At 47.5% G+C, this 14,134-nt stretch overlaps 1 protein-coding gene across 2 annotated transcripts in view; it reads left to right on the plus strand.

Annotated features, from left to right (window-relative positions):
• Window positions 1-14,134, plus strand: part of PPP6R2 (protein phosphatase 6 regulatory subunit 2) — a 744,860-nt gene that overhangs the window by 210,532 nt on the left and 520,194 nt on the right. For both annotated transcript variants that reach the window (XM_078677857.1, XM_078677853.1), the window contains exon 6: window positions 8,700-8,837. In XM_078677857.1, the coding sequence (XP_078533983.1) occupies window positions 8,700-8,837 (138 nt within the window). The remainder of the gene's footprint in view (window positions 1-8,699; window positions 8,838-14,134) is intronic.

Consider the following 14,134-nt stretch of genomic DNA (forward strand, 5'->3'; position numbering starts at 1 on the left):
TTATCTTGGCGGAGGGGAAGGCTCGGAGGCCACAATGAGGATCATAGATGTTGAAAGTGATCATCATAAACACAAGGAGAAGAAAGCCCAGGTAACACTGAAACTTACTGGGGATAGTCTTGAACATCAAACTCTAAATCACAAAACGTCAAAAATCTCAGAGTGAAGTAAAACAGAGGTCGAATTAACCCCTTGGGTACCACAATGAGGATACTGTAGGTGGGCACACACCTGAAAAGACGACTACGTTAAAAGACGATCTAAGTTGGGAAGGGTTGAAGTCAAACAATGTTGGGAGGTGCAAAAAAAAGGGTTGAGCGATAAATCGACAAAAGAATCCTTGACATCGAAGAGGAAATTGATGCCTACGCTAGGTGCAGAAGAACAAGCCACAAAATTCGAGCGAAAAAGCAGCGCCTCGAGACTGAATTGGCGCGATATTACAAAAAGTGTTCGACGCATCCCTTCAAGAATTTTGCGCATTCCTGAAACTTTCAATGGAAAAGCAACAAACCGACAAGAACACTATAGAACTTGACAAACACCCCCCCCCCCCGACCTGCCCACATGACACCAGAACCATATGAAGAGGAGGAAGAACAAGAATCCTTCTCTGAGGCAGATGACCCTGAGTCCATGGGTATGTTTCAGGAAAAAGAGGGATCTGAGTATATGGGGACTCAGTGGCAGGATGTCAACACGAGTCCCTTGAGGAGTAGATTGACACATCTCTCTAGGTCATCGCTTCCGGATGACATTGCAATGTATGGACAATTGATAAAGAGAGAGGCTGACAAATATTGTGTACAACTAGAAGTGGAAAAGTTCAATCGTGTTTCCTCCTAGAGACATTGCCACCTTCCCAAATGCTGTCAAGCATCCTGGATCAGGGAAGAGAAGCCTTTAAGAAGCCTGCAACTTGCAGGGCAGTAACACCAAGGGCAGAGGAAAAATACCTATATACGAGGAACGGTGCCAGCAGACTCAAGCATTGCAAGGCGTATCTGGAGGTACCAGAAGGTCTCGGAGGTAGTCAGCTCGTAGTCTCTCTGCAGATCAGAGAAATGGACCTCCCCTATGAGATCCCATTTGTTGAAGCTTGATCACATCCCTAGAGTGCCCAACCTCTCAAAGCCCTACAGCGATGTGTCCTGGGTAATCCTTTTGCCCAGCTTTTTGCGTGTCGTTAGCCAGATCTGTACCATAAGTGCTGTGGGCCCATGTAGAGTCCTGTGCCTCGGGTTGGTGTAGAGACCTTCCGGTACCTCCAGATACCTCCAAGCTCTCCATGCTTCCTGAGGGGTCGACCTCCCTGAATCCTCATCCCTTGAGGCTAGATTACTCACCGACCACATGACCTGTAAAGCAGCCTCCCTTACATACAGGAAGTTAATTAACTCACCGGACATGTTACTTCGCCTGCGTGACCACTGGGATTACAACTTGGGAGGCCTAACAGATGATGAATCGCAGGAGGCAACTACTGATAACAGACATATTGGTCATTGAGGATTGATGGGTGCTACCTGCCTATTGGGTTGGGCCCCGCCCTGGGAGGGCCCGAACTTAATGGGTCCAGTTTGGACCCAAGGCCCGGAGACCGTTTACAATCCTGTGATTCACTGGTAACACAGTATTTCTATCCACGGGTTGCCTGCTGGGAAGCATTTAGGGAAGGCCCAGTCTCCTTAAGTTAACATGTTGGGTTGGCGCAAAAGGTGCTCTGCAGAGTTGCTGGCTGTTCTAGATCCGCAATGCAAGGAGTCAGGTAGAGGGAGTTTGCTCGCTTTGTTACCAGTTTTGACTTCCGGCCTACTGGTCAGAAATGAAGGGTGATGGGGAGGTAGGGTATGTTAGTTTGTTGGATTTGTATGCTGCAGTCGATTGAATGGCAGCAAGTACTTCAACCACAATAGCTGTAACTTGGTTACTCTATGCCTGAGGTCTGCTCCGGGCCTGGACTCCTTATAGTGCTGCTAAGGAAGGGAGCAAGGATTCACCCTTTTCTATGAAATGATGGCAGCTAAAATGAACACCACTGATATTTGATTATTGTCCTGGAATGTAAATGGACTAGGGACAAAATCAAACGAGGGATGGTGCTTCAATACATAAAACAATACTCCCTCCCCTGACGTGATCCTCTTGCAAAAGACACACCTGCAAGGCCCTAGATGGATGGGGATACAAGATGGTGGTCCATGCTGGATTTAGATCTGGCTCCGGGGGACGGGGATTCTTATTATGCGACAATTACCACTCACTATTAAGCAAACTTGGACCAATACACTAGGCGTGTATGCAGCCCTCTCGGGACGTGGGAGGGAGAGGTGATTAATATTATATCCACCTATGTCCAACCAGCAATGCAGGGCAACATCCTCCTGGACTTGGGTGCTCTCCTGCTGGGACTCCCCGACAGGGCACTCTTTTCTTTTTTTTGTCAAATCTGTTTTTATTGATTTAAGTGATAGAGCGCGCAGGTCACCCGACTATAATTTTTTACCATATGCACACTTGGGCCCATAAATTTAATTTACCATATTTATTCTAATTGGGTAACCTACACTCTACTACCAGTAACTCAGTTCGTTCCTACCTATTTCCTATATACTCGACTTACCAATCTTTGTCACAGGTACCTATGATCACAATGGATCAGGGAGCTAGCTGAAAAGATAAGCAGTCTAAAATAACCATTTATAACAGTTGCACGCTTTATAATAACCACAGACTCGGGAAGTTTTGAAAACCTTTATCTAATCTTCATCAAAAGTAGAAAGCATAAGATTTACAGTAAGCAAACTATCAATAACCAAAATCATGAAAAGCGTATAACCATGCAGAAAATAGATTATGCCAACCATTTAGAAGTCTAAAGGGAAGGTAAGAACAGGGAACATGCTAATAAGAAACTTCAGAAATTAGACTTAATATGGTGTTTCTAAAGGACAGAAAAAATAAGGAACATACTAGAGTCACAGTTTATCGTTTCCTACAGGGTGGGTAAGAAAAGGGAACATGAAACTATAATGTCGAAACTGAGTTCACCATGTAGCTATAGGACGGGTAAGAAATTGGAACATGCTAATAATTCAGAGCAACCACTTTAATTCAGCTAAAGGAAGGGGTAAAGAAAAGGATCATCTATTTATTCAGAAACAATACTTTAATATCCTGCTATAAGGTAGGGAAACATGGAACATGCAAATAAAAGCTCTTTACGACTTTAGTACTTTATCACAAGGGAAAGGTAAAGAAAAGGAACATATGCAATTATAAATTCAGCAAGGTTTTCAGGAAAGGGTAAAGAAAAATTATGCAAGTGTTTCCCTCACAGATTTATATTTACCTAGAACGGTGTGGAGACCAACCCTGGCCACGGTCAGTTGAAAAAGACAGAAGAAACCCCAAGGAAAGCGGTTGCCAGTAGGCCGCAGGTGCCGTATGGAAACCAGAACAGGAAAACCAGATTAGGAGCAGGACAGGAACACCTGCGCTACACCCTCTCTGCAGCTATCAGTCAAAACCCCGATTGGGTTATCGAATTCCCCAGCAAAGTGCTTCGCCAGCACTTATGGTTCTCAAAACCCCGAATGGGTCCGTGAGTCTGTCTTACAGAGTGCTCCGCAGCACCTCTGTTCTCGATCAGCTATTGAGTGCGTTGGGTCAGTGACCGGTCAGCTATTCAGACAAGTCGGACAAATTCTCTAGCTAACCTAGGCTAGTTATACTGTTTTCAGATCAGTGTTCCACCCCCCCAAATGTTGCAAGTGTAAGGATCCCCAATTTCGATTGGACAAAAGAAAGTACAGGTCATCACACCACCTAGGATTTGACTTTCTAAAGCTCAATATTTGCATTTTTCAAGACCGCCCATCGAACTTCAGGTTCTCATGGTGTTCAACATTACATGTCCTATTTACAAATACAATGTATTCGTCTAGGGGTCGCAAGGTGAAGTTCTCATGAGCATCTTCTCAGTCAGCCAGCTCCTTGGCAGTATTTCAAAGGTCATCTGCTTCGGGAGACTCGCAGATTTCGCGCAGACTCAGTTTCAAGCAAGATGGAGTACGGCAAGGGAAGGCAGGCCACATTTCGTAATGTACCATGAAATAGAAAGGAAACCGTTTTAGAACACAGGAAAAATGAATGCACTGTATACCATGAATCTCTACACTTTTCCCATTACTTTATAATAAACTATAGCGTTAAAGTTAATGCAGTACGAACAGCATAGCAAAAGCAGCAATGCAAGCTTTAGGCATGTGTGAACACAAAGCAGCCATTTTAGCTCTAGTGCGCAAGTGCAACAGATTCCCACCAGAACTGCGAGTACGTCACGTCACATGGGTATGACCGACGCATGCGCAGTAGAATTTCCCACGTAGCAGCAGCCATTTTAATCTGCAAGCGTATTACTATTAGTAAACACATAAGCAAGCGTCACTGGGACACCCAAAATGTCAGAATAAAGGGTAACTTAATAAGACAAACAGGTTGATTAGTTTAATTAGGGTTATTCGAGGTTCATGAAAACAAGCAAGGCGCTTTACGTGCGAATCCTTGCTCCATCAATCCTCCTGGACTTGGGTGCTCTCCTGCTGGGACTCCCCGACAGGGCACTCTTTTTTTTTGTGTCAAATCTGTCTTTATTGATTTAAGTTTACACATAGTCATGACAGGCATCTCCTATATAAACTTAGTCATGCATAAGGCTGATTGCCAACACATGAGTGTGTAGCAACATAGGATTCACATGCATTCTAGCTGTACTTTAATTGAAACGAGGAGTGCTCATGCAGTAGCCAGCTTTACTTCAGTCCAATAGTCATGATGCAGTCTCTGAAGTTACAATATAGAAGCAGTGTGTTAACCTTCTGATAGCCTGTGCGGTCCTTTACTGACCATTCACCTCGATCATTGAAACAGATGGTTTACTTATAAAACAAAGGAACCATAACAGTAGCAGCATAAACCCATGTGTGCATATTTAACTCCCGCTCCCCTTCCCCGCATCCCGCCCCTGGGGCCCCTTATGCGCTCCGCAGCTATGACCGCATTAGGGTGTTTGCACTTGTACCCGGACTAAGGCAAGAGTAAAATGCTACCGGAATATCACGTCAGTGCATTGGCATATGGCGTGTCTCCGCCTATGTGGTCATTATCTGTTCCCTCCGGGTGTCTCCCGTGCCTCCCCCTTTCCATTTGCTGAAGCGCACAAAGCATCTGCTCCCAATGAGCCGCTATAATCTCCTTCTGCAGCCCCAGTGTTTCCTCCCTTCGAATGGCAATCCCCACTGCCCTAGCCCATGCCTGAAATGAAGAGCTCCATGCCCTTGTGTGCGGTGGGTCATGTGCCTTCCACCTCTTTGTGAGGAGGCGCTTTGCAACCACTAACTGCAGATCCAGGAACCGGGATGTTACCTTGTCCTTAGGGGTACTCCTGAAGTGATGTAATATGTACTCAGGCCAATCAAAGGGTATGATGCGACCTGTGCAATCCTGCAGCAGCCCACTAATTGTGCACCAGTATGTACCCAGCCTAGGGCAGCTCCATAGCATATGCAAAAATCCTGCCCCCAGCTCGCTACACCTAGGGCACAGTGCATCATTATGATGAAAGTACCTGTTAATCAGCTCGGGCGTGAGGTAGGCCCTATGGACGATGAATAGATGGATTTGGTGGAACCGCATGTTTCTAGGTATACGCACAGGACTTTTAAGTATCCTTTCCCACTCCTTATCCACCAGTGACCGCCCCAGGTCCAGTTCCCATTTGCGGCGTAGTGGATCTAAGCTGAAAGCCGCATGTGCCTGCACCAATGCCGTAAACCAGCGGACCAGATGCCTGCCTCTCCCCATGACATTCAGATATTGCATGGTTAGATGTTGGCTGGGCTCCGTGGTCACATTCCCCCATTTGGCAGTCAACCTCGCTATCAGGGAGCGATGCGCTAAAAACCCCCCAGTTGGGAGCCCCTCCTCTGCCACCAGAGTCTCGTATGGTATGAGCTCACCATCCCGGTATAAATCTCGGAGTGTGCGAATATCAGCCTCCCACCATTCCGCAAGCATAGGAGCCGTAAGCACCCCATCTCCACTGGGGGATCCCTCCAGAGGTATTGCAGGTGCGTAAGGGACGATATATTTGGTGAGATATAGAGCCCTCCGATAACATTTGTATGACACAGCTAAGAGGAGCGGCGTCAGCCGCGCAACGTTAGCGGCAGGGTGAATGAGACTGGTTATTCGTTCCAGCGAGTACGGCGGCAGTATGGTGGCCATATCATCCCTACCCCTATCTGCCAGCCAGCGAGCGACCCATTGCAGCTGAGCGGCAAGGTAGTAGTGTTCGAAACAAGGAGCAGCTAGGCCTCCCTGATCCGTCACCAAAACCACATCCACACCACACAGCTGCAAATTAACATCCTTGCTTCCTAATCGCTTGTCAAGAAGATGGAGCACTTCCGTGACCATTTATACTAACAGCACTGTCCTCATTCAGGCAAAAAATGAGAACCTTGAAGCCTTCGACGCCCTGTTCCCCACACTATGTTCCGCTCTCCCACACCTACCCCGACCACCTGCTTCGGTATACTCAGGCTCATCCGTAAAATCCTTCCCCTTCTTCCGTTTGAGGCAAGAAAGATCATGATTCAGGACCTCATCCTCTCCCATTTAGACTTTGGAAATATGCTCCGTCATCCAGAATTGTGCCGCATGAACCCTCCTCCAGATTCCCGTCGCCTCCACATAAAATCAGGACTAAGAGACCTCCACTGGCTCCCAATTAGGAAAAGAATCGAATTCAAGAGCACGTGTATTGCACACCGTGCCTTCTTGAGAAAGGGGGCCATCATCACCCACTCTCTGATTTCCCCCTACCACCCAAGAAGGCAGCTTAGATCCGCCCATGCCTTCCGAGTCACAGTACCCAAGATTCGGAGAGCCAGGTGTGGGGGCCGAACCTTCTCCTTTAACTCAGCAGGACTGTGGAATTCCCTTCTCCTTCTCCTCCGATCAGAACCCAACCTGCTATCCTTTCGTAAAAAGCTAAAAACCCTACTATTCAATAAATAAACTCAGTTCGACTTTTCATTCACACACGCCAGTCCACAGCGCTAGGACCCCTCAGGGCAGCTATCGCGCTCTATAAAAACTACTTCCATTCCATATCATTCAGGAGCACACAGTAGCCTCTCCCATATCAATTACATCCTAATGTTGGCTTATCGTATTCTTAACTTCTGTGAAATCCGACATCGGGTAACAAGCATTTCCGATCATCTCCGATATTGGCAGCTTACAGTCTGGGCAAGCTCCAAGACTGGCAGGCCATATTACTCAATCCTTGGTACCTTAAGATTCTGAATGTTAGAGAGAGTCTGGTAAAGGCTACGGAACGCTACTTTGTAGAAAATGAGGCCTCAGTAGACTCTTCAGACTCTATGGGAGGCTTACAAAGCTGTAGTCAGGGGACAAGCGCTCTCCCTAATTGTGAGCCACAAAAGAGATGAGGGCTGCTACGGAGAAGCTCGAGCAAGAGATCCTAGACAGTGAGGCTAAACTGGTAGACGAGGCTCGAGAGACCAAGCATACATTGGACCTAAAGCAATTAGAGTATAGAGTTTTAGCATCAGAGTTGGCCAAGGCCAGGTATTGAGCGACGCAACATTGTTTTTATGAAGTGAGGGCAAAGTAAGGAAATGGACCATATATGTTGACAGACGTGGAAAGGTGAATCGCAGGATATCAGTTCAGAAGACATGGAACACTTGAGAGACACACAAGAGATAGCTGACACCTTTGCTGACTACTACCCTGGTCTCTTTTCCCCCACAGGTACGGCCACAGCAGAAGACTCTTGCGAACTATTAGCTGACATGCAGCTCCCAACCCTCTGAGGAAGACACAACACTCATGCAAAGCAAGTCTACTGAAGTTGAGGTTTCCCAAGCAATACGAGGCTTAGAATTTTGTAAAACGATGAGTGCAAATGCCTACTGATAGAGCTCTATAACCTAATAGAAAACACCATAGCGCTGCATCTATTACAGATGTCAAGGAAAGTAGGCAGCGGGGTATACTTCCCAGAGAGCAGTGACTGTCATTGATAGTGGCTCTCCATAAAGAGGGCAGGCCTCCAGATAGTTGTGCCTCGTACCGACCAATATCACTTCAAAATGCACAAGCCAAGATCCTTGAGCTTCTGGCTTCCCGGCATATTCAAATTATCTCCAGACTAGTGCATCTCGGTTAATCAGGCTTTATGACTGGCTGCAACACAACGCTTAACCTGCAGCGGCTTCATGGGGTGCTGGGTCGAGCATCGAGCGTTCAAGAAGACTCAGTAGTCCTCAATTCGACACTCTCATGGCCTTTAATACTGCCAAATGGCCATACCATGCAGCCTGTCCAGTTTCTCACCCTGTGTGCACCTCTCCCCAACTCCTCACCGCTGACTCCTCAGAGGCCACTGTGCACAAGACCAGAAGCGCGCAATGAGAGTAGGCACCCACACCCACCAGGTCTTGAATGGAGGATAATATCCGGATAGTTGAGTTGTCGGTAACATGCTTAAGATGATGGTATGAACAGTGTACTGGCTAATATGAGTCTAACCAATCCAGAGATTTAAGCCAATAAAGCCTTCCTGGTCTATTGGACCTAACTGTAATTGCATTCTTCTCTTTTAGGTCATTGTGTTTCTGAGAAAAAAAGACAACTTCCTTAGCCTGGTGCTAAATCACATTGGTACTTCAGCCATGATGGACCTCCTGTTGCGTCTTGTGAGCTGTGTGGAACCTGCACCGCTGCGCCAGGAAGTATTAAATGTGAGTATCGATTCTGCATGCTTAAGACTGCTGCTTGTTCTTGCCTCTGTAATTAATACAGAAGAAGTCTGGTTGATTATCTTTCCCTCTCCGATTAAGACGTTCTCCCCAATCTCATGGGGGTCTGTGCTGTGGTTTGAATTTGGTATTAGGATGGTTTATTTTGCTGAAATATTAGTATAAGTCAGATGACATCATTTTAAATTGCATCCAGTTCCATGAATTCAGCTAATATAACATACATTTGAGAAATTGTCTCACCGTCCATATGAATGCTTTTTAATAGATAAATAACATCTGTGTTCGCAACGTGTGGCTGTAGATAAACGTGCTCTGCATAATTGCATAATCCTGCGATCTAGGGCTCAGACTGTTGCAGCTTGTTTTTCCTTGAAGTCCTTTGTATCATAAGATCTGTGACTCCTCCTCTGGTTGTGAATGCGCATGGACACCGACCCTTTGTTTTTCCTCGCCATCAGGTTTGGACATGTATTGAAGTGCTCCCGGTATTGATGTGTTCAACGCCTCGTGTCATGATGCCAGAGCCTGTTTCCCTTTGCGTCGCTGATAAGTCCTCTACGCTGGTGCTTGTTCCATCTTTTCTCCTCTTTGCCCTCTGCTCCAGATATTGTTGTCGAAGACTGGGCTAGTCTGGTCCCACATCTTCAGTATTGATTCCATCGAGTAATGTTGGGCAGAGGGTGAAAGATCATATGCCTTTCAGGAGATGCCCTCTGTGCCACTCAAAGAATTCCTGGGCAAACCTCCATGTCATCTGTAACCTGTGCTCTCCCCAGAGAATGACGACACCCGCTGTGATTCCTGTTCAGACTTCAGAAGCAAAAAACCCTCCAGTAGCATTGGAGGAGCCAGACATCTTCTCTGAGGTGGAATCGATTTATGCCGAAGAGGAGTTTGATTAATCACCTGACGTGACAGCCTATCAACCTGAGATAAACTGATACAATTTCTGGGAGTCCGATGAGAGTGATGACGAGGATGAGGCTGCCTAAGAAGCCCCATCTACATCAGTAGACCTGCATACTTCGCTGAGACACGCAAGTTCAGTGGACGGCCACACCTCTTCACAGACCTAATCGGCTGCCTGTCAAAGCCGAGCACTGGCCCCCTCAGGGGTCTGGCGCTGAGGCCAGTGCAAAAGCCCCTGCCACCTTAGGGTGCGCCACTACTCTTTGGCTCTGTCGGTACTGAAGCAAAGCATTGGAGGTGAGACTGGATTGAGATAGGAGTATCAACCCTGCCCCCCCATTGGCCCTTGAGTCTGGGACCGCCCAGGACCTTCAATGCAGATGCCTCTGTCGAAGCTGAAAGCACTTTTGGTGCTGAACTATTATAGTCTGCGAGACCTTCAACAGCCGAGACCCTTCCTCGATAAGCTTCTATGAGAGCTTGAAGAAAGGCAGCACCGGATCATTATTTATATAAGGTAAGATGTCTCCCACTGGGACAACTTTGCCCAAAAAAGCAAAGACTTTCCTCCAGAACAGGGCACTTCTCTCCAGCCAAGGCCTCCCAATAGGCTTACAGACACTATAAGCCCTGCTTCTCCTACACTGCCTCCTCAATCTCCTTTTCCCTCACCTCTGCAACCCTTAGCGGTCATCGGAGTCCTACTCAGACAGGTTGTCACCCTAGCTTCTTCTCTCCAGCAAAGAACTTTGGTGCACCAGCCTACCCGCACCCTATGGATGATCCCTTGGAGGACTATGATGTGCACCCCCCACTTCTTGTGGGATCTTGATGGTGTCCCTATTAAAGCTTCCCCACTGTATGACACCACTGCATATCACAGTGTCATCCAACATGCAGCTGTATACCACAATGTACAATCTTCCTGGCATAGCTGCAATCTAGAACTAAGCGTTCCCTTCAGTTTCTCCCTCCGCTAAAGGGGGGCGGGGTGTTTAGGGAGCTTGCAAAATGTTGGGTGGTGATCCTCTCTATTTTAGGGGTCATGGCTCCCTGTACTCCCTGGTCATCTCTACCACTCGGAAGAGAGCAGTAGCCCAGGCCACAGGTGATTTCCCTCCTGATAAGGAGAGTAAGCGTAAGATGCAGCTGGTATGAGGGTAGCGGCTGGTTTTACCACACACTGGTGCATCACCAATTCAGTAGGCCTCCTGTCATGCTACAACGGGGCCAATGGGAAGAGATGTAGGCCCTACTCCAATATCTCTGTCCAATACCTGAAGAGGGGAGAAGAGATTGAGTAGAGGAAAGCTGTATCCAACGCCACCATTTGGTGTGCGTTAGATTTGGCTGATATAGGTGCTAAAGGGGTTGAACACCTAAGTGATCCACTGTAAGCACTTTTGACTGTGTCCTTGGCTTCAAGCCAGAATTCCAGGAACATCATCAGCCTGCCCTTTAACTGAGAACATCTGTTTGGTCTGCAGGTTTATGAGATGTTGCAAAAGACAAAGGTCAACAATACTGTTAAGGCCATGGGTACCCTTCATGTTCCTTCACGTAGGTTCTCTTTCTTATGCATCAAAATAGGGGAGGGTCCAAAGTTACATCCGCTGACCCTACACAGTAATACTAACGTCAGCAGCAGACTTGCCACCAATAGGGATGTAGAGGTTTTGCACGGGGTACCGTTCGGCAGAACACCTCCCAGGGTCGAGGCAGAGGCACTCCCTCCAAGGGAGAATGCAACTCTAAAAATTACCTTCCCCTGCATTCCCGCCTGATCATGCTACACCTGTCAGGGAGATGCTCCAGAGATTTTTTTCTCTGCTAGGGGGAGAGGACTTCAGGTTCTATCCACCATTGAGCACGGATACTGCCTCAAACTCCTCTCTACCCCACCAAACATCCCATTCCTCACACACTATCAGTCAAGAACACTGCCCTGCTGCAAAAAGAGGTCTATGCACTCCTTCTCAAAGGGTTTATAGAGCTAGTCCCTCCTCAACACCAGTGCAAAGGCGTTTTACTCCCTAAACTTCCTCATGCCAAAAAGGACGGCTCCCACAGGCCAATCCTTGATCTCAGGCCTTTCAACAGATCCTTCCTTTTGGAAAATGTCTTCATGCTCACTCTGCAGGATACCACCCCCCTGCTGCAGAAGGTAACTTCATGGCCACACTTAACCTGAAGGATGAAGTATCACAGCCCCATCTGTCCAGCCCATTGACGCTACCTATGCTTCATGATAATTGGTGAGTGAGCACTACCAGTTCAAAGTGTTAACCATGGCCCCAATGGTTATCACCAAATATCTAGCAGTGTGAGCCTCCCATCTCAGAAGGAAATGGGGTGGGTGGGAGACTTGCGTCTTCCCCTGCTTAGAGACTGTTTCAGAGTGCAAGCAGGCAAGACTGCTTAGTCCATGCATAAGCTGCTATCTCCCTGCACCACAAATTGTTCTTTGCATTCAATGTCACCAAGTCCCACCTTTAGCCACTTCTGGTCCAACCCTTCCTAGGGTCTGCCCTCCATGCAATCTCAGGCATAGCCTACCTAAGTGAGCAAAGGGTGGCTGCTTTCCAACAGCTGCTACCTCTTTTGCAGCCACTCTGTCTTCTCGCATTTTAAATAGTGATGCGCCTCCTAGTTCTGATGGCCTAATGGACATCCATAGTTCTTAAAGGCTTCACATGCATCTGCTCCATAAGCCTCTGGGCACAGTGAACACAAGCAGAGGGCTAGTAAGAGGTTCTTGAGTTAATAAAGGACATCACCCAATGCTCTCTGCAGAGGTGGAACAGCAACAACCTGTTGCGAGGCAGAACCTTTGTAAACCGAGTTCTGCAGGTGACTCTTACCATTTGCTAGATTGAGGGTGCTGAGTGAGGAGGCCCACATGAATAACATACAGTCCATAGACATTCAAGGCAAGATGGTCCTGGAGCAAACCAATTACAAGCCGACCATGTTTTACCTGCAAAAACAAAGTGGCCCACAGTCTCCTCAGCTGTCCACTCTAGTGCAGGTAATTTGGTATTGCAGGATGCTCAGCAGGACACAGCAACAAATCCACAAGTGGGAACTCTAAACACAAGTAATACTCCCTTACAATTGACGGGGGGCCCTAGACATAGACTTCTTCACCAATGCGAAAACTCCCCCAGTACATGGGCAATGCTCTGTGGATGAACTGGTCAGGGATCTTTGCGTACCTTTTCTTCCTCTCCCAATTCTACTGTACATGGTAAGAAAACTGAGTCCAACATCGCTCATCCTAGTTGCCCCCATGTGTAACAGATTACCATGGTGCTTGGCCCTTGTAGAGACGCTGATCGCCCCTCATGAGGCCCTCCCCAACAGGCTGGACCTTCTCTCACAGAACCAAGGCAGAGTTGGACATCCGGACCCCAGGCAGCTCATCCTTGCGATTTGGCTCCTGAAGTCCTAGAATTTGGTTATTTCATCTTGCCTCAGGAATGTATGGACATACTAAAGGAAGCCTGTAGACCTACCACACACATTTGCTATGTGGCTTAGTAGAGGTACGTTCACCGCTGTACCCCAAATCCTATCAGTCGCCTTATATCTACGGTATAAGATATTATTCTGTCTCTTAAATTTGCAACATTCAGAGCTAGCTTACACCTCAATTCAGCTACACCTAGTCTCTATTCCTGCATACATGCTAAACAGGGGACACTCCTCATTCTTAAGATCCCTGTTACTAAAGCCATGGAGAGCCTTCAGTGCGTCATGCCACCTTGTGTTACCTGCACCAGTCTGGAACCTGAACATTGTACTCGCCAGGCTCATGGGACCTCCCTTTGAACTAAGGCATTCTTTTCCTTTGCAGTTTCTTTCCTGGGAGTCGCCTTTTAGCAACCATAACGATAATTAGACGCATTAGTGAGCTACATTCTCATACACCACAAGAGCCTTTTTCCAGGTACACAATGACAGAGTTTTCTTTGGAACCAGCCCTAAGTTGGTGCCTAATGTGGTCTCCCTTTCCACCTTAACCAGACCATTAAGCTCCTGGTTTTCTTTCCCCAGCCTTACTCTGTAGCAGAGAGCACTTAACACACTTGGTGTCAAGCGTGCTCTCATGTATTACATAGAGGGGGAGCCGCTTTGCCGTGTTTGTTGTTTGAGGAGAAGGACTACGACCCCCAGGGGGCACGCTGCCTGAGCCTGAGCCCGCACCTGGGAATCATTTGCTGCTGACCTGCTGACCGGCGCCTACATAACGCCTCGCCGTGTTTGTTGTTTGAGGAGAAGGACTACGACCCCCAGGGGGCACGCTGCCTGAGCCTGCACCTGGGAATCATTTGCTGCTGACCTGCTGACCGGCGCCTACATAACGC

This window comes from Lissotriton helveticus, chromosome 1_1 (assembly GCF_964261635.1).
Source record: "Lissotriton helveticus chromosome 1_1, aLisHel1.1, whole genome shotgun sequence".
NCBI classification, from domain to species: Eukaryota; Metazoa; Chordata; class Amphibia; order Caudata; family Salamandridae; genus Lissotriton; species Lissotriton helveticus.